Source organism: Capsella rubella, unplaced genomic scaffold, assembly GCF_000375325.1.
Source record: "Capsella rubella cultivar Monte Gargano unplaced genomic scaffold, Caprub1_0 scaffold_1, whole genome shotgun sequence".
Taxonomy (NCBI): domain Eukaryota; kingdom Viridiplantae; phylum Streptophyta; class Magnoliopsida; order Brassicales; family Brassicaceae; genus Capsella; species Capsella rubella.
The window spans coordinates 4,923,543-4,945,620 of record NW_006238923.1 but is presented as its reverse complement, the minus strand read 5'-3'; the positions used below and the strand labels follow the sequence as shown (position 1 = coordinate 4,945,620).

Here is a 22,078-nt window from a genome sequence, read left to right as displayed (position 1 = left end):
AGGATTGTATAATACACATGTTCTGATCATGTTCACATTAATAACAAACAAAGAATAAAAATACGAGTATTAAAAAGTTATGGAGCAATTCTTAATTTATTTCATGGCTGCGTTTAATGTCTCTCGTTGTTTTGTTGAGAAGTTGTTGAACATCTTAATGCTTAGGGATCTCATCCCTCATTGGTTGTTGAGTTATTGTATTGGTACTTTCATTTTTAACTGAGAAAAACTATAACCAAAAAAAACTTTATAGTAAAAAATACGTACACAGAATATAACACTGTTTGCTACTCAATTCGTGGTACTTAATATGATGTTACCAGCTACAATGTTAAGTTGTTAACAAAATTATGTAAAAAGTGTATGACAATTCATACAAATAAACCTTACATGCATCATGCATGTTATACTGTAATTCAAATTGGTCTTCGATTTTTTATGGGCAGCCAACTAATTTCACAAAAGAAGACTAGTGACGAATGTAGCTTAAACACGAGTTAACGTAAAATACAATATATATGATGATAATAATTTACTTGTTTTTGTGAAACAATGTTTTTTTTTTCTTTCAATATAGAAACTACAATATTAACTGATATCGTTTCTGTATTTGGCTAATTTACTCGAGTCAAGAATTTTTCTAGATTTACCATTGTAATCAAAAGTGGATGTAGCAGTATTTAGGATAAAAGCACCCAATGCCCAATCTAGTGGTATGTCCTGTCCAGCTTTCCCAGCAAACCCAATTCTGCATAGTAATAATAATGTTTGGAAAAAGACAGAATTTTATCTCAAGACCCGGAACTGAAATGATCTAAAATACTTTTATTTACCTTTCATCATGGAGAGCAACACCAAGACTATCGTGAAGCATTGAGACAATATATGCTGATGAGAAACAATACCGAAGCAAATTCTCGTCCTTAAAAGTTGGATATTTCATTTTCAGTTTCGACCATTCTTCTCCACAGAATCTCTTACCGGCTGATATCATTTCAGACAGCCAGTTCTTTTCTCCCAACCCAAAGAACTGAATCACACAGAAATATATAAGACCAAATGACCAATGTTCAAACAATCAGTTCTCCAGAAATTAGATTGAATCATGATGTCGACTAACATGGGATTCAAAGGATTATTTATACCTTCGAGGTGTGGAAAAAATTCTCTGTAGCCAAAAAACGTCCTTGGAGTTTAGGTGTGAATATTGATCCAATAGAACAATGCTTATAAGGACATTTCTCTGTAATCAAAGTAAAGCACATAAGAGATAGAAACTTGGCACAAGGAATGATATTCAGAATACCAATAATGCGTTTTACCTTTTCCTTGCTGCAACATTGCCAGTGTAGCGGATCGACATTTTGAGAAATTACCAGCAGCTTGAAGTGAATCTTTCTGTGAAATTTTGCCAAAGATGTATCCTCTAGGAACACAAGGGTCAGTAACTATTCCTTGCCCTGTAGAGTTCGCAGCTGCAAGGAACAAAACACTTTACTGAAATTTGAGGGGAAAAGCTTATTCCAATTGCCTAAACTCTAAACTGCAATTATTTCAAAGATTTATTAACAACTAACATGACTTGTGTAGTGATTCCAATAACTTTTCTTGTGCTGAATCCTGCGAGAGGACAGAAGTTAAATAGCGTCTTGAACATTAACATGGATACAAATCCTTTGTTTGGTAGCATGTTCTACAATTTTGAGGAAATGTAGAAAATCAGAGACCACTAAGCAGCACACGGGGACACAACTACTTTCCAAACATTTAAACTTTTTAACAGGGCAAATCTAAGAAAATAACTTCAGACAAATACTCTGTTCCCATGAGTTACCTGCCCAAAGTGGAGGAAGCTGTGACTGTATAGATTGTATGAGACATTTTGATAGGCTAACTTACGCGAAAACTCCAGAGGCACAATCTCACTTGACACAAATGTTACCTAAAAACGAATGCAGAAACAGTCATCACCTAACAGTTGATCAATTATCACACAATGAAGCTATATATGCCTACTTTCTTATCCATAACAGATTTGACAGGGGAAGAACTAAACCTGGACAGAAGCCCCACCGAGTTCAACAATTCCCGTTGTTTTTAAAGGCTCTCCTCCAAGGGAACCAAGCGCATGATTTGCAACAACCCAAGCATATACACCTTCATCAGATCCTGAATAGTTTCCAAGATTTCCAGTAATTAGCACCAAAAATGGGCAATGGATGGAACACATTTTATTATCACTCAACTAAGCTAATATAGAAGAGAAAAAGAAAAAAAAAAAACTTTTAATCAAAAGTCTCATTGCAACATAACCCCAAACCACTCCAATACTAACAAAAAGTGTTATAAGAGCACCAACTCAAGGTTAACTTAAAACTCTCAACCAAACACTCTCGTTTACTCCCACAATGTAGAAGTCAGTGATCAAATCCCCTAATCTTGGAGAACAACTGAAGAAAACTAACCAGAGATAACAGAAGCCCATTCCTCTTTAAAAATAAACCCAGAAGAACTAAGAACTCTTCTAGTAACTCGAAGAATCTGTTCCTGAACAGACGATTCAAGCAACCTCATTCCAGCAGTAGCCATTAACCTAATGTCACTCTCCTTCAACACTCTCTTCGGAACTCTCCCTTTAGCAAATTCCACAAGCTCCGCCACTGACTCACTCACTCCCTCCGGATTATCACCGTACGCAGACAAACCGGGACTCAACTTCAAACTGGCGTAGTTCTCCTCTCCGAAATCAAACACCGGTTTCCCGGATTCAACCCGGTACCCGAACACATGAACTCGGGTCCCAGAACTCCCGCCGTCGATAACGACGCTGTAACGCAGCGAAGCTCTTCGATTCCTTCGAGAGCGTACAATTGAATAGCAAACAAACATCAACACCAACGCGATAACGACGGAAGCAACGATTAACATAATAATCGATTTGGTTCGTTTTGACTTGGGTTTAGCGAGTGTCGACGGCGATGATCGGTGGTGGTGGCCAGGTGAAGTCTCAACACTGGGAGGATCTGTCATATCTGATTCGAATTTCAACCTGGAACGAGCATTAGACCGTTGCATCAAGGTTTAAGGAGCACTAACGAACAAAACGGGTAAGGGATCATGAGATCTCAAACGTGACGCAAACGAAACGTAGAATCCAATAATCGTGAACCTAGCTGTATAATCGGATATCGAGGAGTGGTATCGGAGACCGCCGTGCCGTCGATGAAGCTCTCTGATCAGTCTCCGTTTTCGTAGTGGAGAAGAAGTGGAGCGCCTTTTTACGAAATTGCACACCTGCTCCTCATAATTCGGACCGGGTCGGATCGTAACGGGTCGAGTTATATTCAAACCGTTTGATGTTCGGGTCCTTCTAAGCGACTCAGAGGTGTAGTAAACGCGGTTAACTAATCGTATCAAGTCGAGGTTTAATCAAAGTTACCATGGTAAAATTAGGATTCAGAAGATTACTACTGTATTAATGCATATAAGAAATGATCAACTACTAAAATTAGGATTCAGAAGACTAAATTGTTGTGATTATTGAAATTATGTAATTTGTACTACTCAAATCGAATCAAATCAAAACAAATCAAACTCAATAGGTTTGAGGTTGACTAAACCTCTCATTTATTTTACAAAACACGTTAGTGAGTTCAGAATAAGGCTGTTAACCAATGGTAAGCACGTATTAATTAGTCAACAAGAAGTGGATTAGTAGTGGTCGCTAAATCCATAAATTCCACGTACCTTCCTTCTCCTCCATTATTTTCCATGTTATTTCAAGTTGCTTACTTTTTCGTTTTTTGTTTATATAACACGTTTAACGCTAATCGTGGTATTAACTATATGATTTCTAACATTTGACACTTCCTATAGGCTTATAGTATGAACATTATTTGGTTATTGATTTATTGGGTCACATGTTCACATGGTGTAACCCTGTATCGTACACTCCTCTTTACTTTTTAATTCGTTTTCTATACGATGCTTTCTTAATTTCTTCCCAAATTTTAGAATTATTTAAGCACTTTATAAATGTATGTATATCCTTCATATATATATATATATATATATAGCTAATCTTTGCTTTTTAAAAATCTCCACTCGATCGGATCAATCTGCGGAATTGGCCTTTTATATTTCAAGTAGTTGGTGTACGATCTTTGGATAACATTGTGCTAATACACGTTTTTGTAAAGTACGCATAAATAAACATTTTGGAGGTGTTAGAATAAGATATATTTATATATATTGCTGGTTGATTTTAAGAGTTGATAGATTTGTTTAAAATTTGTTGACAGTGACAAAGTCAATAGATATAAACCTAAACAATTAAAAAGGACAAATAGTGACAATTGCATGCATTACGAGATGATTTAAAAAAAATTAACAATCAATTTCTAAAATATGAGATTGGAGTTTACTGTCTACTTGTAAATCGTAAACCGTACAAAAATGAGTTTTCCCCAAATATATAAATTAATTGTTTAAGGGAAGATACGAATCTTTTTTAATCAACCACGAGAGATAATATATAACATTAATAATAGTTGAATAAAAAATTAATTAAAAATGGTATTATATGGAATTTGCGTTTGTGTATAAATTTGAAGCTGAAATGTCTTTAGTCATCACGGAAACAAATAGAAAAAAAAAAAAAAAAAAAAGATGGGAGCAAAGGGTTGGGTTGTCCTCAAGCTTCTAATGTTTCAAAGTCTTTTCGTTTCACAATCTCAAGAAGACTTTGATTTCTTCTACTTAGTTGTTCAGGTTTGTATTCTTCAATTTAACCCGTTTTTATAATTCTCCTTTTTATGTTTTCAAGAAAACATAATACAAACTTTCTGTGAAAACGTTTCTAAATTGTGTGGCCAAGTAATATGTGTTTGTATAATTGTATATGATTTTGCAGTGGCCAGGAGCCTATTGTGATACAAAGCGTGCTTGTTGCTATCCAACATCGGGTAAGCCTGATGCAGATTTTGGTATCCACGGTCTTTGGCCTAATTATAAAGATGGTTCATGGCCATCTAATTGCGATCCCGACAGCCAATTTGACAGAACTCAGGTATATTATATTATACATTGCATAAATGATCGTGTAATATTATTTCCAATTTATTCTTTAATAAGCTTTTTTATTATTATTATGTGTTATATGAATGTATAGATAGAGGACCTGGTAAGTAGTATGAAAAAGAATTGGCCAACACTATCGTGTCCGAGCAACGAAGGGTTCGAGTTCTGGGAACACGAATGGGAAAAACACGGCACGTGCTCCGAATCCGTAATGGACCAACATGAATACTTTGAGAATGCTCTTAAACTCAAAGACAAAGCCAATCTCCTCCAAATCCTCACAAATTCCGGTATATATATCCACTAATATAAGTCGTCACTACATAGAGATATGTATATGTATCAAACTCAATTATATATGACCATTTCATTTTTCTTTTGGTAATGGTAGGAATTAATCCGGATGATGGATTCTACGGTCTGAGTGAGATCACCAAAGCGATAAAAGATGGGATAGGATTTACGCCAGGAATCCAATGTAACAAAGATCCAGAGCGTAATGCGCAGCTTTATCAGATCTACTTATGTGTTGATACATCAGGAACCGAGTTTATCGAATGTCCAGTTTTGCCTAGAGGAAGATGTCCTGCTCAACTCCAGTTTGCTAAGTTCTAATTATATTTTTTTACGTGTTTTATAGTTGGCAACTCTTATTTATATATCTTCTGTGTTTATCTTTTCTAATTCATGGGGACTCTAAAATGTAACTGTTTATGTTTTTATCTCAAATTTAATAAATAATATAAACGTTGGCATACTAGTTCAATGTGGACTAAACCATACTGTAAAATTCGTGTGGAGGGCATGCATAACGGATCTCAAAATTGACTGCCAATGACTCCGGTTTTACTTTGCATGGCGGTCTGCTTCCGGTTTAATCTATTGTTTTTTTTCCTTCGTGACAGTATAGATCAACTGTGTTGACTTAACTTTTAGGCTGCCCAAATTTACATATATAAACAAATCTATTGTTCTATCAAAATCTTTATTTTTTTTGTTTTATTACTTACATAACATACGTCATTCTTATTCATTTGCTTACAAATAGAAGAGTCATTTTATTTGAATTTATAGGATTTTTTTTAATGTTTTCTATAGATGAAGATATGAGTTTACACTGAAATACACGTAGAGTGGTATTATCAAGAGATGTATTACCCACTTTCCAAGGGTGAAATGGCAATAACATCTGTCAATTACAAAAGCCTGTTGAATTTACATATAAGCCCATTCAATTTTCATATAAGCCCATTTTTTTAAGCAAATGAAAATACCATCATTAAGGATGACGTGACTCTACTCTATAAAGTCTCTATATTCAATGACTTTATATTGTTTTATACGTTTGACCAAAAAGAAAGATGTTGTATACTCACAACTCACAAGTGGAGAAACAAGTTGAGGATAATAAATTAATAACAAACGTAATAACTAATTAAGAAAAATTGTTATAGGCACTTTTTTTCTTTTTCTTTTTTATAAGTAAATGATTAGTGTCACAAAATTTCTGGGAAATAAAATCCAAGGAAACCAAAAAGTCAAGAAACACAGAGAGCAAAACACATGAGAGGAGGAATCGTCATCGTAAGCTTCTTAATTTTACGGAGTCTTGTCGTGTCTTCGTCTCAAACAGTACCGGACTTCAATTTCTTCTACTGGGTCAACTACGTATGTTTCCATCAATACATACGTTTATGCAATATCTAAAAACACACATCTAATCGCATTTTTGTATTCGTATATGATGATGTAGTGGCCAGGAGCAATATGCGAGAGCCAAAAAGGATGTTGTTCTCCGCCGAAAGGCAATAAGTCGCCGGATTTTATGATCCATGGACTCTGGCCTCAGTTCAACAATGGCACTTGGCCTGCGTTTTGCGACCAAACCAATCTCTTTGATATCTCCAAGGTGCTATTACAGTCTATATCTTTATCTGGATTTTAATAATCTGTTTTTGGATTGTATCTGAATCAGTCTTGAACAAATCACAGATATCAGATCTAGTAAGCAAAATGGAAAGGAAATGGACAGAGTGGGGAGTGTGGGTGTGTCCAAGTAACGAGACGAATCTGTGGGAACACGAGTGGAACAAGCATGGCACATGTGTTCAATCTGTCTTCGACCAACACTCTTACTTCAACACAAATCTCAAATTCAGACAACGAATCAATTTCCTCAGCATCCTTAAACATAAAGGTATATACAAAAGTTTCACCAAGAAAATGAAACCGTGGGAAGTTTCTGATAAATGTTTGTTTCATGTGTAGGAATTCAACCGAATGATGGGTTTTACAGTTTAAATGAGATCAAGAACGCCATCAAGTGCGTGATCGGATTCGCACCAGGTATCGAATGCAATGAAGATGTAAAGGGGAATAAGCAGCTTTTCCAGATCTATATATGTCTTGATAATTACGCGAAAGAGTTTGTGGAATGCCCATATGTTCCTGATAAATCATGTGCTTCCAAGATCAAGTTTCCAAAGTCCCCGGAAAAAGGTTCTCTTGGTGAGCATCTAAGTGTCATGTCTTCCGTTTTAACTACCTAGAAACCAAGAGAGTGAGAGTTTAATTTGTTTCAATAAGAGAGTGAAGGTAAGAAGCTTCTATAACTATGATGAATGGAACACTAGTTTTTGAGTAAAGAGTTAAACCTCTTATGGTAAGAATCCGTGTTGTGCAATTGCAATTTCAAAGGCTTGCATTCTTTCGCCTCGAGCACTTCCATTTCGATCATAACATGATATCTCGTTAATCTTGAGGTCAATCGAAGCTTTAATGAGCTCCTCTCCTACCCGTTTTGCTGCTTCCTGAAATACAGTACATGGAATCAGACCCGTACTGGACATGATCTTTTCAAACCAAAAGACCAAACTATATTTCAAGAGCGAGTTTCCTCAACCCTGAAATCTTACTATATTGTAGAGATGTAACTTCAAACATGACAAGAAACAACTTTATCTACACTAGTCTCTTCTATCTAGCCTGGAACTTGGTGTGGTCATCTCTGAGAAATGCAACCAATTTCTCCATTCTGACACGAATGAAGCAAAGACATTGTCACATATATACTATACCCCGCGTTGATAACAAAGCAAGCTCCAACAAAATGCTACTTAACTGACTAAACTGCTATCAAAGTTTCACGACCAGAGCAAAGACAATGCCGTCAATACTATAAACAGCGTAGATAACAAAGCAAACTCCAGTTAAATGCTACTAAACCGCCTAAACTCCGAATTTTCAGGTGATACAGCAGATTCAGGCGGCTAAACTTACAATGACAGAACATGGAGGATCTCCACGAATGGACTTCTGCAAAGTACTAGCGAAGAACAAACACTTTTTGTTGAAGTCATCCACCAACATAGCATACAGTTGCTTATCTGAACAGAAGACTGAAAGCCTTGGTTTTGTTTGTGTTCCAGTAAACTGTCCCAAAGCAAAAAAAAAAAAAAAAAAAAACTTCAAACAATGTTGTAAAAAGATTTCAAACTTGTGTGTATCATTACGAAAATGCCTTCAGAAAAGTTACCTTCTTCCTGCTTCTCCTGTTCCTGGTTTTTGGGCTCTCCACTCGAGCATTCCCTCTTGCTTCAATCACAAACGGCGTTACAGACTTATCTGATAAAAGGGTCGAAAAAAAGTAGTGAATCAAGTAAGCAAGCAAGAGGATAAGAAACATGGAAGAGGAACAGAGTAATACGAACTATACCACTTACTTGTCATTCGATTTGGATAGAGGAAACAAGGTTTTAGACGAGCTCCGAGAATGTCAGAGACTCTAAACTGAATAGACGCGAGGGAACTCAAAGCAGCCATGCGAGAGATACCATTCATTCGTAAAGCATCGAAAGCAGGAAGATTTCTCTCAGCTAACAGACAAAAAAAAACAAATCTTTCTCAGCGGAATTTAACCAAACACCTTATGTGCAGGGATGACCTGGTAGAATTTATAAAAACATAATCGTTCTCAGCCTTTTGGGAAATAACACAAAATGTATTTTTTTATTATGTATTCACAGTGTAAAATATCTCTCTTCTTTTTTTTGTCATTTAGTGAAAGAGGATAAGGTTTTAAATAATAAAAATAGTTAATTTATTTTTTTATTGAAAAAAAATGGAAAGTCTAGTCGTCCAATGGTTCTAGAGTCTTCTGTAACCTTCGTTTTCTCTGTTTTTGCCACTTTCTTCATGAAGCTACTGTAATCTTCCCCTAACATATATAATCTCAAACCTTTCTTCACCCTTGTTTGTATTGTAGCTTACGATTTTTACTTATCCTATCTTCTTCTCCTTCTACTTCTTCTTAGATTTTTCCCGAGAAAGTTAGCTTTTTTTCTCTCTCTGTTCTTCAGAAAAAACTCTCTTTTTTTGTTTCTTTTGATCGACTGTTTAGCGTGATGTCTTCTGAAAACGATTTCGCTGAGTTTTCTTCTATGTTCGAGAGGATGGTCGAAAGAGGAAGCGATGGTCTCTCTCGATTTTTACCGGTGATTTTAGCTGTAGCCGCCGCAGAAGCTGGTGAGGGCGGCCAAGAGTCGACAGATCGGACGACGAGACAGGCGGAGATCGCCATCGATCCGTTGAACCCAAGAGTGGTGATGATCAGATCGGGTCCTGGACTCGAAGATTTCTTCAGCGGCGTTGAAAAACAGGGGAGAACGCCGGCGTCGAAAGCTTCGGTTCAGAGTATGCCACGTGTCGTGATTGGAGAGGATAACGAGATGGGAGGAAGCTCTTGCGCGATTTGCTTGGAGGAGTGGTGCAAAGGTGACGTGGCGGCGGAGATGCCGTGTAAGCACAAGTTTCACTCAAAGTGTGTGGAGGAGTGGTTGGGGAGGCACGCCACGTGTCCGATGTGTAGGTACGAGATGCCTGTTGAGGAAGTGAAACGAGAGAAGAAGGTTGGGATTTGGATTGGGATCTCCATTAACGGCAGCGAGAGAAGAGGTGAAGAAGATGGAGGAAGAGGAAGACAAGGTGATGACTCGAACCCACGAGATGAAACAGAGTCTTAGGTTTAGCTTTGGTAGACGAAAGCTTTGTATAGTTTTTTTTTTCGTTTTCTAAAATCAATTTCCAGAATTCGTTGTATTTTGTTACTGAAATTGAAATAATTCAAGAACGTGATTCATTCTCATTGTGGCAATCAACAACACAAACAAGGATTTTAATGTTTAGGGTTGTGGTTGTGGGCTTCCTTGAGGGGAAAGGAACCTTTCTTCTTCTTTGGCTTCTCGTTCCTTGAGTATTTTGATTCCTTGATACCTTCCCAGCATTAGAACTGTGGCCATAGGGTTAGTTCCTGGTGATTCTTCAAACGTTGAACCATCAACGACTCTTAACCGTTTCACACCTTCTACTTTATAGTCCTCGTCCACAACAGATCCCACAACGCAACCGCCGTGGTAATGATAATAAGTTCCCACGTTCTGTTTACAGAAGCTCTTAAGCTCTTCATCACCCGCCACAAGCTTATCCTGTGCCTGTGTCCCCAAGAAAAACGTCACAGTCTCTGACCTTGCTACATGTTGAAGATGCAGAACCATCTCTTGGCATGCGTCAAGGTCTTCCTTGTTCTCTAAGTAGTTGAATTTCACTGACGGATTCTCCCTAGGGTCTGTGCTGTTGAGCTTGAGCCTCCCTTTGGATTTAGGGAACGCGATCTTGGCTGCTATGGAGATTCTTGTTGTGGTAATGTTAGTTGGAAGAACTTCGGATTCGAGTATGAATTTGAAACCTTCTGCTATTGCTGCAACTTGAGGTGGCTCGAGCGTGCGATTTTGCGAGAATCTATCAACAAGAAGAGAGATCGCTGGATTATCCGACATTTTTCTTCCGACTTGCTTGAGGTCGACAACCACAGGAATGTCAAGATCTTTTAGATGATTCTCGGGTCCAATGCCGCTTAAGAGAAGAATCTGCGGACTACCTAAAGCTCCAGCAGTGAGTATAACTTCGCCTCTATGCTTCTCAACATGAGCTTTGTAGGTCTTACTTGAGCTACCATCACTCTTCATAAACCTGACCCCAACAGCGCGAGTTTTATTACCATCAAATATTATGCTCTTTACCGTTGCGTTTAAGAGAACAGTGGTGCAATTTGGTTTACCAAATCCCAAAAGGTCTGCAGATGTATGCCTTTTCCCACACTGATCATATATGCTTCCACCGATCTTTGTCCCTAGCGTGTGATCCAAACTATACCCGTTATATGGATAAAACCCTGCTTCAAGAAACCCAAATTGCACAACAGATTGCCATTGAGTCAATTCAGGCATGAAGACAACCTTAGATTCAACCCATTTATAAGAATCTTGAACGAGGTCCTTGTCCCAACCAGCTTTCTTTACAAACTCATCGCTAGCTCGGCTGTAAAATCCGCCATTTATAGCGCTCGAGCCTCCAAGAACACGCCCTCTGTAGTTTTCGATTCCATCTAGAGAGGTGAAACTTTGCGCAACAGATGAGTATTCATCTGTATTCAGCAGTGGGTATCCAAAGTACTTTCTTTCTTCTACAAATGGATCTCCAAAAGGCGAGCCACCGCGTTCAATGACCAAAACAGAGTATTTTTCAGAAAGAGTCGCGGCTAAGGAACATCCCGCGGTACCACCTCCAACAACAATGTAATCGAATGACTTGCCAGCGACTTCTTTCGGATCAGTGGTCATGTAAGGCATTTGCACTCCTGAGGAAAACATCAAACAACATTTCATCAAAAAACTTCAAGGCATATATATATTTGCTTAACACAAGAAGACAATACCTTGTGACAGATTAATGAGCATGGAGATGATAAAGAGAAACACAAGACGAGACATGTCTAATCTTAATTGTTTATATTCAGAGACAAAGTTTTGCCTGAAGAAAAGGGTTATACTTGGTTTATAAGTGGAAGAGTTTGCGAGTCTAAGTGATGATGATTCGTGTAGTAGACATAATGATCCTATAAGATGGTCAACAAACAAATACATTTTTTAAAACTAGTTTGTTACAATAAGGAACGCATGGTTAGAGATCATGATGCTCTCTTTGTTGGATAATTATGAAAAATTTCCTTGCATAATCATATATCCATGGCTTAAAGTCATGGCCCTGGATAATTATGATTATTTTACCTTTTGCTGTTTCAACTAAAGGATCTGAGTGGATGAAGCAACAATGTTAGTTAGAAAAAACGGACAATTAACTTTTATATGGTTATGGTTTAAATACAATTAACCTTAACCAGAAACTAACGACACGAGATAGAATAATCTGAAGACTGAAGTTGATAATGATAAGAGTACGAAATGAGATGACCAACATTGTCCCAAAGATCTAAAGCAGCATTAATAGTATTACCAATGTGTAGCGGTTCTCAAGTTGCAAAGTCATTATATCACATAAAATTAGACTTGATAAGGCAATATAATCATTTCACCAGCCGAAAGCACCTAACACTCCTAACTCGTATGGCTAAGAAAAATATTAGTTTTTCTTATTTACTACAAAGTGGGGTTTTGATAAAAAAAAATTTGAAATATATATATGCAACTAATACCAAAACATATGAAAATTTAGCAAATAAACATGTGACTTTTATTTAGAAGAAATTTTCTAAAACTAAATCACTATCTTGTCGATCTAGTTGACTTGGCTCCACCTCTCTTTTTTGTTTATTCTCCCATAACATGCAATAAGAATAGCTATTCTTATCCTTTCTTGAATATATTTAGTTTCAAGTGTTAGTTCAGTGTAGACAGAGAAACAAAATAGTTTTGACGAAAACACTCATTTACATCTTTCTCTCGTTTTGAATCATGAAATATTCTACTTTGTTTATGGTTTCTTGTCTTGTTATGGTCTTTGTTACGAACAACATTAAAGGTAAACTTCACTTTATCTTGTCTTCCATTATGATAATTTCATCTAAATTTGTGTCTCTAGCTACACAATTTAACACTTTTCTTGTCATTTGATATAAAACAAATAGAGGTGAAAAGTGTCTGTGTGGAGCAAGCAGGAGGAGTATGTGAATATACAGGAGAATACCCTGGAAAATGTGGCAACGACGGTAAGAAAACGTGCATAGAATCGATAAGTAAGAAAGGCAGTCCAGGAGAAGGAAAGAAAAACTTACGTTGTGAATGTTTTGATAACCCTGTTGTCATCTTAGGTCGTCCTAAACGCATATGCAGATGTCGAAATAATTGCTAAGAAAAATAACTATAAACATCGTTCGTATCCAAAAAGCTCACTCTTCTGTAATGGGCCATATTCTATAAAACTATGGTTAGTATATCAAATTAGTGTAGGCAGTGTAATGACATGCAGGTTCTTACACACTTCATCTAATAAGAAATCAGAAGTAGTGATTACGTTTTAATTTTATTGGTGGTTTTGTCTCTAAAGTGATATGAACGTGGTCATGCCGTCATGTCCTTATCTGATTCTGGTTTATTGGGTGAAATTGTGAGCCTAAAGGGTTTGCTACTAAAGGAGTATATGGTGAGATATCATTATGCTCTCTTTGTTATCAAATTCTCTTATTTGTTCCTTTGCATAATTACACATGTCCTTACCTTTTAAGTCATGAACTCATGGCCCTTGTCCCTGAATAATTATATATATTTACCTTTTCTGTTCAGATAAAATTATTTGTAGTACCACTTAATCAAATGGTCATGACTTCGTTCAGAATTTATCAGTTTGAGATCAACCAGAAATTCAAATGTTGGTTAGAATATTCACAGCAATGAGGAAGTAATCTGATCAAAAATATATATTTCAGAACCTATCAAATTGATGGTGTTGTTGGTCCAATACCATATCGTACAGTTTGGCAATTTACCAAGCCGTCTAGACAAACCGGAATTGGTACAGTTTAGATCAGCGATTAAACCGAACAAAAGACACTTATCTATTGGATAATAAACCAGTTAAGATGGTCGCCAACAGATTGATGATTTACTAGATACAACTAGTTTACATAACCAATCAAAGCTCTAAAGACATTTGTTTACAGATCTTCCCACAATGAATACTTGATCATCCAATATCAATACTTGTCAAAAGGTTAAAAATTAAAGCAGGTCAAAGAATCGACCTTTTGATCTCTCTGTTTTTTCCCTCCCCAGCTACCATGAAGCTTTCTCTTTCCCTCTCGAATGCATAAGCGAGACTTGATTTGTCAGATTTTCCTTGGCAAATGAGTTACTTTTCTTGAATTTACTTGGGAATTCTTTGCTGGAGTTCCCTCTCAGTGAGAGATTTTTCCTTAGCCGGTTCCGGTTTATCATCATCATGGTGTTTTTAGGGGGCACATTAACAGCACTTTCAACACAGTCACCAACCTGAGCACAACCCCATGGTCTTGTAGATGGTCCATCTTCACAAAGCGGTTTAAGCCTCGCGAGAATGTTGTGTGTTTTGAAGAGCTCTCCTTCCTGTTTTGTGCATATTGGACAAGCCGGGTCATTGTGTTGCGTCTTTGGAGTTGACTGGTCAAGACATTCAGCGTGAAAGACATGTTGACATGGAAGCACTCCTGTCACAGGCATGTCTCTATTTCTTACGATGGAGCGAGATCCCCAAGGAGATTTCTGCGTGAGGTATCTGTTACACAATCCACATTTAAAAGTACTTGAAGCTACCCTCTGTGCTTTGGTAGAGTTGTTATCCCAGTCAAGAACTGGCTCTGCAACATCCACAGAATCAATGCTGCTTGTAGTCCCGCTGCTCCAACTGCAGGCATCCGCAGAATCAGATGTTGTATCCCTAACATTATCAGAAGGATGCAGTATAGGATGAACAGGCTTGGACAGGAAAAAGCGCCGGCTTGAGAAGTTTCTGTTAGGTTCAGAGTCACCAATATCAGAACCAGATGAGAACGAACCAACATTTCTGGATGTACCCGGAAGTTGCTTAAGAATTTGATCTGCAGAGAGAAATGAGAAACGATATGTACGCTGATCAGAACAAGAAACTAAATTTTTAAAAATAGGTTTTGTTAAATCTTGAGTTGGCACAAGGAATTTGGTTGATGTAAAAAGATATAAAAAGGAAGAATGTGAATATTAATGCAACAAACCTCTTCTTGTTGCAGACTCAAAATTATTAGGTGTCCAATGAAGCGCCTGAGAAAGGTCAGGACTACGAAGAACATTAGCATTTGATGAAGTGGAAGATCCATAACAGCTAATACCATCAATTAATCCATGGACATCCCATCTCGATGAAGGTGGAGAAAAACTTGTGTTAGTCCTCCAATAAGGCTCATGGGGGCGAAAGGAAAAGTCCCCACTTGCAGAATTTGAACTATCTGACTTCGCAGCAACACAACAGAGCGAACCCATATTCAGCTCACAGCAGTACGTCTGAAGACTAGTCTCCAAATCAAGGCTTAAACACCCCTCCAACTCCACAAACTATGAGACAGATATCGGGAAAACATAATTCAGAGTTGTTCCCTTGTTCCTTTAGCTTAGCACACCTGGAGTTGAGTAATCAAAATAGCAACAAAGTTTCAAACTTTCAATCATCAAAACAAACATATAACTCAGGACATTACGTATTCACATTAACCAAAGCTCACTAGATAAACACCAGACAGAACCATGAAGAAAGAAAAACCAAATCTGGAAATTTTCAAAAGAAGTAATCTACCTACCCAGTAAGCAAAATTTAAGAACTCATCCTACGAGTAGCAAAGATCTGAACTTTAGATTCGAAAATGCCTTGATTCTCCTTACGAAGAAGATCAAAAGCAAAAAAGAATAACCCACATTGTCGAAATTTTCATTGCAATGCATTACGAAATTTCCAATGGACATTAAAACGCTTAAAGTAAAGGGCTTACTGCTTCAAAACTCGGAGAGACAAAATCAGTAAGAAGAGGACTGTTGTCGGAAGATATTGAAACTAGTAGCCGCGAATTCGATCGAGAAGAAAGAAAAACCCTAATTTCTTGGAAATGGGAGAAATTTGATTCTTCTTCTTCTTCTCCTTCTTTACTTTACTGTACTGTGTGTAATGTAAGTATGTTAACTTTTTTTCTTTTTCTGTGTGTACACAATGTATTTAAAATCTTATGTATAAAAGGCAAAAAGGACTCATTATTTATACATATAGTAAAGCAGTAATTAATGTAGTTGAATTCATTTTGTTGAAAAACTGAAAAGGTGGAATGCATTTTAACATTTTGATGGAAGAAAATGAATTCGTTGAATTTTTTGAGTCAAAAGAATATTAATATTACTTGTATCTTCTTTATAGGGAAATATTGAATTACTAAGCTATACTATGAATCCCTATTTCTTTTTGTTATCAAGTGGCATGAACTTAATTTTGATCAAATCATCTATCTTATGATTCTTATCTAATAATGAAGGATCACATTATTCAGAGTTAGGCAGCTCCTCCTTTAATTAGCAAAAAAGAGTTAATAGGATAACAGATTTTAAAGAAAAATAAAATATATACATATATAATTCAAAAAAAGACAAATATAAAAATCAACATCATAATTCACCAAAAACTATATTAAACAAATTTTGAGTTAAGTTTATTACCAAAAAAACAATTTTTGAGTTTATTTTGTCGTTTTAAACTTCCATTTGATCAACTTTAACAGATGGTTAAAATTTTATGAAACGTAAAATTGATTCTGCCATTTTAAACTTTTGTTTAGTCAACTTAAACTGATAGTCAAGAACTCATAAACATTTAAGTTGATTTTTTCATTTTATACTTTCGTTTAATTTGTTCAATTTAAATGGATAGTTAAAATTCATGAAATTTATGTAATTTTGTCCTTTTTAAACACTGGGTTGGTCAATTAAAACGGATAACTGTTATTTTTTTCCCTTTTTGAAATTTTGGTTTCTCTCCTCAAAATTTTAAGCAAACAAATCTCCCGATGGTGAGCAATGAACCCTAAGATCATCATTGTTTTTGGAGAGACAAATCCCATATCTCTAGGTTGATAAATAGAGGTGAGTTCAAAAGTATATGATCTTTATGTTTTCTCCAAAAGAGTCATAGTGTATGAGAACGAGGGGAAGCATCAAAGTTTCTAAAGAAATGTCGTAAATAAATAATGTGGTTTTATGAACAAACATTAATTTATACTCTAGTTAATATTATTAAATCCTATACTATCGTTGGTTTATCGAATTTTTATGATTCAAAATAGTTATAAACGCGATGAAACAGCACAAAACAATAATAATTACTTGATTAACCGGTAAATTATCTAATCTCATATATTGTCTCGATGCATGGCTGCTTCAAAACTATATATGATAAATTAATTTATTGTTTTGTGCTGTTTCATCGCGTTTATAACTATTTTAAATCATAAAAATTCGATAAACCAACGATATGACTCCCAAAGTCCAAAACAATTAATTTAGGTATGTACAACAAATTAACTCACAAAATTTCTACGCATACTTGCTGAGTAGTTTATATGACTTATCAAATGGGATTACAGATCATTTTTAAAGTTCTACTAGTTTGTCACTATTAATTTGTAACACAACGAAAACATATAAATTATTTTCGTCATTCTATATGTTTTAGCTCTATATGATTTCATTCAATCTAGAGCACATGCTGTTAACGAAGACTATCTCGTACTAGTTGGTTAAAAATTAGAATTATATTTGACGAATTATATATACAATTCACAGCTACACACAATAATCCAAAGCCACCGGACACAAGTGGTATAAGAAAAATCTTAAGTCGTCAATAATAATTTAGTTTTTATCATATGCTCTTATCAATATGTTATTTGGTCGTTAATTTGTTATATAACCGACACTGAAATACCAACGAAATCAATATTTTTAATGTCCTTATCATTTTTTAAAATATTAGTTCACCAAACTAAAACGATGGTTGAACATTTTTAATTTTCAATGTAGTTGGTGATAACAATACTATTTTTTTTGGTTTAAATACATTTATGGAGTCCAAAATTACGATCAAAATCAAGTATATTACTAATCTTCGATGAAAAAATAAAACAATGAAAATATCATATATCCTATATAGTTTGTGTCGTCATAATTCTCGAAAATAAATACTTATAATTTCAGGTACGTAAATTTAAAATAAATATCTTATAGTATAGTTTACGTGCCGTCACGTCCCGAAGAACAGTTAAAAGAGAATTAAATTTAAAAAGCCACCTGTAATCAGATATATTTATTATATAATAGACGTTAGCCCCAAAACTTGTATTTCTCTGCTTTCAAACCCAAACAAAGAAAAAAGAGACAAAACACCATTGAAGCAACAAAGGCCAAGAGAGAAAGCGAACAAGCGGTCACATTTTCCGGCTGCACTGACAGACCGATCGGTTAAAGCTCCGATCATCTACGCTTTCTACTCCGGTAAGCATTGCATGTTCCTCAAGCTCTGAACTCAATGAAATGTTCATGTAAAAAGTAAAATGTTTGTTGTGTTTTTTTGGATACGGTGATTTTGTGGTCCATGGATCTTGATCGGTTGGGTTGGTATGTTCTTTTCTTAGCTCAATTTTCATAAAGAGTTAAAATTTATGGGAGAGATTTTGACCTAATCTATGTCTCTCTGAGTAATTTTAGTATAGTTGACCGACGAAGTCAAGATTGTTTGTATCTGAAACTATGGTTCTTTGATTTTTAACTAGAGCTGTCTATTTTGTTGCCAAGATCTCATCTTTATAGTTGAATGATATCATCTACCTGTAGAACTGGATTTAGAAATGATCAAAGACTCTGTTTTTATGTAGTTGTTTTTAGTATTTTGTTTGATATAGAGAGGAACATGTGAAAGATATAAGCTTTAACTAGTAACTAACGATCATACTCTCTCCAGCTTCCGACGGCATTGTGATCGTTTCCGCGTTATCGTCACTGTTAAAATGGCTAGTACTCTGAGGAACATTCATGGTAAGAGATCTAATTTCCAATCTGAGTTTACTGGAAATGGAGGAAGTAAGAGAAGAAATCTTCATGATGATACAGATAATAATGTTATTGGGTCAGACGACACTGTGTATCGTTTCTTGTGCCCTGTGAAAAAGACCGGGAGCATTATCGGCAAAGGTGGTGAGATCGCAAAGCAGATAAGGTCTGAGACTAAATCAAACATGAGGATCAACGAGGCTTTGCCTGGTTGTGAGGAGCGTGTTGTTACCATATACTCCACTAATGAGGAGTTGAATCAATTTGGAGATGAGGGAGAGCTTGTTTGCCCTGCTTTGGATGCTCTTTTCAAGGTTTATGACATGGTTGTGGCGGACACTGATGATAATGATGATGATGATGATGATGTTGATGATGATCTTTGCAAAAAACAAACCGTTACTGTGAGGATGCTTGTGCCATCAGACCAAATTGGTTGCGTTATTGGGAAAGGAGGGCAAGTCATCCAGAATCTGCGTAACGACACCAATGCTCAGATTCGTGTCATCAAAGATCATCTACCAGCTTGTGCTTTGACTTTGAGTCATGATGAGCTTCTTCAGGTGAGATACAATACACTCACAAGTCTAAAAAGGATTTGAATTCTAAATTAGCTCATCATTGTGTTGGTTAAATTTTCAGATAATTGGAGAACCTTTGGTTGTTAGAGAAGCTCTTTACCAAGCGGCTTCACTGCTTCATGATAATCCCTCACGGTTTCAACACTTGCTACTGTCTTCTTCAAGTTCCATGCATCAACCTGGTGCAATGTTGATGTCTGCAGCGCAAAACAGAAACTATGCTGTGCATAGAGATATAACAGATGCTAGGGAGTTTTGTGTTTGCTTCATCTGTCCATCTGAAAACGTTGGAGGTGTTATTGGAAAAGGTGGTGCTTTCATTAATCAAATCAGGCAAGAAACTGGTGCAACGATTAGAGTCAACACCTCAGAAACTGATGATGATGATTGCATCATTTTCATATCTTCAAAAGAGGTAATGCAAATATCTTATCTATTTCTATGTCATGTTTAAACATGAGAATCATTGACTGAGTTTTTGTGTGTATATAGTTCTACGGAGACCAGTCTCCAGCGGTGAATGCAGCAATACGCTTACAACAGCGGTGCAGTGAGAAAGTGGGTAAAGATACAAATGATTTAGCAATCTCCACCCGTTTACTTGTGTCAAGCTCCCAAATCGGGTGTCTCATTGGAAAAGGTGGAGCTGTTATATCCGAGATGAGGAGTGTAACAAGAGCAAATATCCGCATTCTTCAAAAAGAAGATGTACCAAAAATAGCACGAGAAGATGAAGAGATGGTTCAGGTAATTAGAATACATATCCAGATTGTGTTCTAACATTTTTGTTGTTGTAAAACTAAGTGAATGTCTTTTTGCTGTGGTCAGATCACAGGAAATCCTGATGCCGCTATGAAAGCCCTGACGCAAGTAATATTGAGATTAAGGGCTAACTCTTTCGACATGGATCATGGACTTGTCTTGTTACCAACATCATTTCCATATACCGAAAGTTCTAACAAATCCAAGTACGCAAAACGCGATGACTACAGTAAACTGGTATGTACTAATATCCTCATTTGAAAATATGCAATGTTTGTATGCATCATCAATCAAGATACACACTTACGTATATGATTATTTATTGCAGAATTCGAATTCTAAGAGAAGAAACCGTGAATCTTAAACCGAGAAAACCCATCTTAGAAAGGAAAGATTGAGAGAGTGTTCAACAGTTGCAGGAACTTCTGTGTTGATGCAGTTTTATACACAATGATGTTTTTACTTGTAGAAAGAAAAAAGCTGTCTACGCAGTTCACATAAAGAAATGTAAACAAGAGGGTGTGCTTTCATCTGTTTCTTTTTAGTTTATACTTTGGTTTACTGTTTGAGTTTTCTCAAGTGTTTGTCATTTTCCACTTTTAGTAACAAAACATTTCACTATCTATTGTATTACATTTAAGGAAATATCAATATTTCTGTACGCTAGTTATACTGTTGTTTGAGATTTGATGTATGAACCCTCCTGTTATTCTTCCAGGATATGTTTTTCTTTATCACGCAGGAATTGCATTGTCTGACCATATTCCACTCTGAAACTATACAAGCTACAATGGATTATAAATTTGAGCTCTTCCTTTGGTTTGTATTTTATCGTTTGTGATTAAACTAGTCATCTTGGCTAAGTTTTCATAAGATTGGAACTAAATGATTGGCGGGTTGAGCCAGGCCCGTGCAGTAGTGCAACGCATGGGCGACTCGCGAAAGCCCAGATAGCAAGCTATCTTAACGGGCCTTCTCCCTTAAAAAATAGAGTTAATATCGTGTGAGCCGATGGCCCACATATCAGATATTAAACTGATAAGAACAGATACTACACTTGATCTTAGCCAAAAGGCCGAGAAAGGTATGATTTGCAAGTAAGGCTCAGGGTCCTTTATATACTACACAAGATTGACTACCGCTTCTCTAACTCGTCGATGTGGGACATTTTTCAAAAGAAGCACTTGCCTCATTCTTTAAAAAGACAAAACAGACCTCGTAGTTTTAAGACAATCTTACAACGTCAGAAATAAAGGAGGGATTTTTATGTCTGAATCATCTTTTGGAACTTTGCTCTCATTTCACTGGTTCAAGCTTATGTCTCTAAGAAATCAAATATTTTTCATCAGTATCAGAAAAAAATGACAGTCAAATTAGTAAACACTTCAAAGTTTATAGCTTCGGATTAGTAGTAGCTAAAGACATGGAATATAATGCCAAAAAGAGAACTCCTATTGGTTGTTGTTGGATGTAACAGAAATTAGAGCAGGTAAAGAGAGGCTAAACACAAGATAACAAATAAATCTTTGCTCATTATATGTCCTCAGCAAAAAACCTAAATTCTTTGTCTTTATATGAATGTTACACTTAGATTATGGTTTTACAAACTAGTATACTATTTCAAAGTCCTAACCACTTCTTGAATTGTCCTCACGGTAGATATTTATATAAATTGCAGACCCTTTTTGTGTAGTAAAAAGTCACAGAGAGAAG

At 36.2% G+C, this 22,078-nt stretch overlaps 8 protein-coding genes and 1 non-coding gene across 13 annotated transcripts; 4 read left to right on the top strand and 5 right to left on the bottom strand.

The window, feature by feature from the left end:
• Nucleotides 1-519: 519 nt before the first annotated feature.
• LOC17899049 (probable apyrase 4) lies at nucleotides 520-3,293 on the bottom strand. The gene is made up of 8 exons (XM_006307276.2): nucleotides 2,466-3,293; nucleotides 2,057-2,169; nucleotides 1,835-1,942; nucleotides 1,578-1,620; nucleotides 1,323-1,475; nucleotides 1,146-1,243; nucleotides 834-1,030; nucleotides 520-748 (listed from the first exon to the last, which is right to left on the bottom strand). The coding sequence occupies exons 1-8, from the start codon at nucleotides 3,073-3,075 to the stop codon at nucleotides 589-591; spliced, it is 1,482 nt and encodes a 493-aa protein (XP_006307338.1). The 5' UTR covers nucleotides 3,076-3,293; the 3' UTR covers nucleotides 520-588.
• Nucleotides 3,294-4,668: 1,375 nt separating this feature from the next.
• LOC17898921 (ribonuclease 3) lies at nucleotides 4,669-5,845 on the top strand. Its single transcript, XM_006303663.2, has 4 exons — nucleotides 4,669-4,770; nucleotides 4,913-5,068; nucleotides 5,171-5,369; nucleotides 5,471-5,845. Exons 1-4 carry the CDS (start codon nucleotides 4,669-4,671, stop codon nucleotides 5,692-5,694), a joined length of 681 nt encoding a protein of 226 aa, XP_006303725.1. The 3' UTR covers nucleotides 5,695-5,845.
• Nucleotides 5,846-6,586: 741 nt separating this feature from the next.
• On the top strand, nucleotides 6,587-7,739 carry LOC17898013 (ribonuclease 3). The gene is made up of 4 exons (XM_006304074.2): nucleotides 6,587-6,747; nucleotides 6,833-6,988; nucleotides 7,072-7,276; nucleotides 7,348-7,739. Exons 1-4 carry the CDS (start codon nucleotides 6,643-6,645, stop codon nucleotides 7,626-7,628), a joined length of 747 nt encoding a protein of 248 aa, XP_006304136.1. The 5' UTR covers nucleotides 6,587-6,642; the 3' UTR covers nucleotides 7,629-7,739.
• On the bottom strand, nucleotides 7,527-9,057 carry LOC17900210 (50S ribosomal protein L18). Its single transcript, XM_006304190.2, has 5 exons — nucleotides 8,802-9,057; nucleotides 8,615-8,703; nucleotides 8,359-8,511; nucleotides 7,734-7,889; nucleotides 7,527-7,624 (listed from the first exon to the last, which is right to left on the bottom strand). Exons 1-4 carry the CDS (start codon nucleotides 8,917-8,919, stop codon nucleotides 7,737-7,739), a joined length of 513 nt encoding a protein of 170 aa, XP_006304252.1. The 5' UTR covers nucleotides 8,920-9,057; the 3' UTR covers nucleotides 7,527-7,624; nucleotides 7,734-7,736.
• Nucleotides 9,058-9,271: 214 nt separating this feature from the next.
• On the top strand, nucleotides 9,272-10,220 carry LOC17899426 (E3 ubiquitin-protein ligase RDUF1). Its single transcript, XM_006303756.2, has one exon. It carries the CDS (start codon nucleotides 9,483-9,485, stop codon nucleotides 10,098-10,100), a length of 618 nt encoding a protein of 205 aa, XP_006303818.1. The 5' UTR covers nucleotides 9,272-9,482; the 3' UTR covers nucleotides 10,101-10,220.
• LOC17900134 (protein HOTHEAD) lies at nucleotides 10,133-11,918 on the bottom strand. Its single transcript, XM_006307054.2, has 2 exons — nucleotides 11,852-11,918; nucleotides 10,133-11,773 (listed from the first exon to the last, which is right to left on the bottom strand). The coding sequence occupies exons 1-2, from the start codon at nucleotides 11,904-11,906 to the stop codon at nucleotides 10,260-10,262; spliced, it is 1,569 nt and encodes a 522-aa protein (XP_006307116.2). The 5' UTR covers nucleotides 11,907-11,918; the 3' UTR covers nucleotides 10,133-10,259.
• A 2,045-nt stretch (nucleotides 11,919-13,963) lies between these two features.
• LOC17900864 lies at nucleotides 13,964-16,095 on the bottom strand. 2 transcript variants are annotated; one of them, XM_006305148.2, is made up of 3 exons: nucleotides 15,926-16,095; nucleotides 15,158-15,559; nucleotides 13,964-15,004 (listed from the first exon to the last, which is right to left on the bottom strand). In XM_006305148.2, the coding sequence occupies exons 2-3, from the start codon at nucleotides 15,420-15,422 to the stop codon at nucleotides 14,205-14,207; spliced, it is 1,065 nt and encodes a 354-aa protein (XP_006305210.1). In that variant the 5' UTR covers nucleotides 15,423-15,559; nucleotides 15,926-16,095; the 3' UTR covers nucleotides 13,964-14,204. The 2 variants fall into 2 exon arrangements, with proteins under 2 accessions (XP_006305210.1, XP_023645607.1); XM_023789839.1 differs by lacking the exon at nucleotides 15,926-16,095 and having other exon boundaries at nucleotides 15,154-15,274.
• Nucleotides 16,096-18,327: 2,232 nt separating this feature from the next.
• Nucleotides 18,328-21,050, top strand: LOC17898893 (KH domain-containing protein HEN4). Of its 4 annotated transcripts, none has more exons than XM_023777205.1 (7): nucleotides 18,328-18,467; nucleotides 18,934-19,007; nucleotides 19,083-19,585; nucleotides 19,665-20,018; nucleotides 20,096-20,350; nucleotides 20,432-20,602; nucleotides 20,694-21,050. In XM_023777205.1, the coding sequence occupies exons 2-7, from the start codon at nucleotides 18,980-18,982 to the stop codon at nucleotides 20,727-20,729; spliced, it is 1,347 nt and encodes a 448-aa protein (XP_023632973.1). In that variant the 5' UTR covers nucleotides 18,328-18,467; nucleotides 18,934-18,979; the 3' UTR covers nucleotides 20,730-21,050. The 4 variants fall into 4 exon arrangements, with proteins under 4 accessions (XP_023632973.1, XP_006307410.1, XP_023632971.1 ...); XM_023777204.1 differs by lacking the exon at nucleotides 18,328-18,467 and adding an exon at nucleotides 18,497-18,590; XM_006307348.2 differs by having other exon boundaries at nucleotides 18,934-19,585.
• Nucleotides 21,051-21,257: 207 nt separating this feature from the next.
• On the bottom strand, nucleotides 21,258-21,453 carry LOC111828810. The gene has a single exon (XR_002832570.1). It is a non-coding gene; the product is annotated as a U2 spliceosomal RNA (small nuclear RNA).
• Nucleotides 21,454-22,078: the final 625 nt, after the last annotated feature.

What these genes read in the sequence shown, in the direction of transcription:
- LOC17899049 (XM_006307276.2), bottom strand. Translation starts at nt 3,075, where the DNA reads ATGCAACGGTCTAATGCTCGTTCCAGGTTGAAATTCGAATCAGATATG. An exon ending in ATGGGCTTCTGTTATCTCTG is followed by an intron (nt 2,170 to 2,465) that starts GTTAGTTTTCTT and finishes GAAACTATTCAG; the next exon opens with GATCTGATGAAGGTGTATAT. An exon ending in GGAATCACTACACAAGTCAT is followed by an intron (nt 1,476 to 1,577) that starts GTTAGTTGTTAA and finishes TGTTCCTTGCAG; the next exon opens with CTGCGAACTCTACAGGGCAA.
- LOC17898921 (XM_006303663.2), top strand. Translation starts at nt 4,669, where the DNA reads ATGGGAGCAAAGGGTTGGGTTGTCCTCAAGCTTCTAATGTTTCAAAGT. An exon ending in GCCAATTTGACAGAACTCAG is followed by an intron (nt 5,069 to 5,170) that starts GTATATTATATT and finishes ATGAATGTATAG; the next exon opens with ATAGAGGACCTGGTAAGTAG. An exon ending in CCAAATCCTCACAAATTCCG is followed by an intron (nt 5,370 to 5,470) that starts GTATATATATCC and finishes TGGTAATGGTAG; the next exon opens with GAATTAATCCGGATGATGGA.
- LOC17898013 (XM_006304074.2), top strand. Translation starts at nt 6,643, where the DNA reads ATGAGAGGAGGAATCGTCATCGTAAGCTTCTTAATTTTACGGAGTCTT. An exon ending in TCTTCTACTGGGTCAACTAC is followed by an intron (nt 6,748 to 6,832) that starts GTATGTTTCCAT and finishes ATGATGATGTAG; the next exon opens with TGGCCAGGAGCAATATGCGA. An exon ending in CAGCATCCTTAAACATAAAG is followed by an intron (nt 7,277 to 7,347) that starts GTATATACAAAA and finishes TTTCATGTGTAG; the next exon opens with GAATTCAACCGAATGATGGG.
- LOC17900210 (XM_006304190.2), bottom strand. Translation starts at nt 8,919, where the DNA reads ATGAATGGTATCTCTCGCATGGCTGCTTTGAGTTCCCTCGCGTCTATT. An exon ending in CTATCCAAATCGAATGACAA is followed by an intron (nt 8,704 to 8,801) that starts GTAAGTGGTATA and finishes CCCTTTTATCAG; the next exon opens with ATAAGTCTGTAACGCCGTTT. An exon ending in ACAGGAGAAGCAGGAAGAAG is followed by an intron (nt 8,512 to 8,614) that starts GTAACTTTTCTG and finishes GCTTTGGGACAG; the next exon opens with TTTACTGGAACACAAACAAA.
- LOC17899426 (XM_006303756.2), top strand. Translation starts at nt 9,483, where the DNA reads ATGTCTTCTGAAAACGATTTCGCTGAGTTTTCTTCTATGTTCGAGAGG.
- LOC17900134 (XM_006307054.2), bottom strand. Translation starts at nt 11,906, where the DNA reads ATGTCTCGTCTTGTGTTTCTCTTTATCATCTCCATGCTCATTAATCTG. An exon ending in GCTCATTAATCTGTCACAAG is followed by an intron (nt 11,774 to 11,851) that starts GTATTGTCTTCT and finishes TGTTTTCCTCAG; the next exon opens with GAGTGCAAATGCCTTACATG.
- LOC17900864 (XM_006305148.2), bottom strand. Translation starts at nt 15,422, where the DNA reads ATGGGTTCGCTCTGTTGTGTTGCTGCGAAGTCAGATAGTTCAAATTCT. An exon ending in TGAGTCTGCAACAAGAAGAG is followed by an intron (nt 15,005 to 15,157) that starts GTTTGTTGCATT and finishes TTCTCTCTGCAG; the next exon opens with ATCAAATTCTTAAGCAACTT.
- LOC17898893 (XM_023777203.1), top strand. Translation starts at nt 18,568, where the DNA reads ATGGATCTTGATCGGTTGGGTTG. An exon ending in TTTTCATATCTTCAAAAGAG is followed by an intron (nt 20,019 to 20,095) that starts GTAATGCAAATA and finishes GTGTGTATATAG; the next exon opens with TTCTACGGAGACCAGTCTCC. An exon ending in AAGATGAAGAGATGGTTCAG is followed by an intron (nt 20,351 to 20,431) that starts GTAATTAGAATA and finishes TGCTGTGGTCAG; the next exon opens with ATCACAGGAAATCCTGATGC.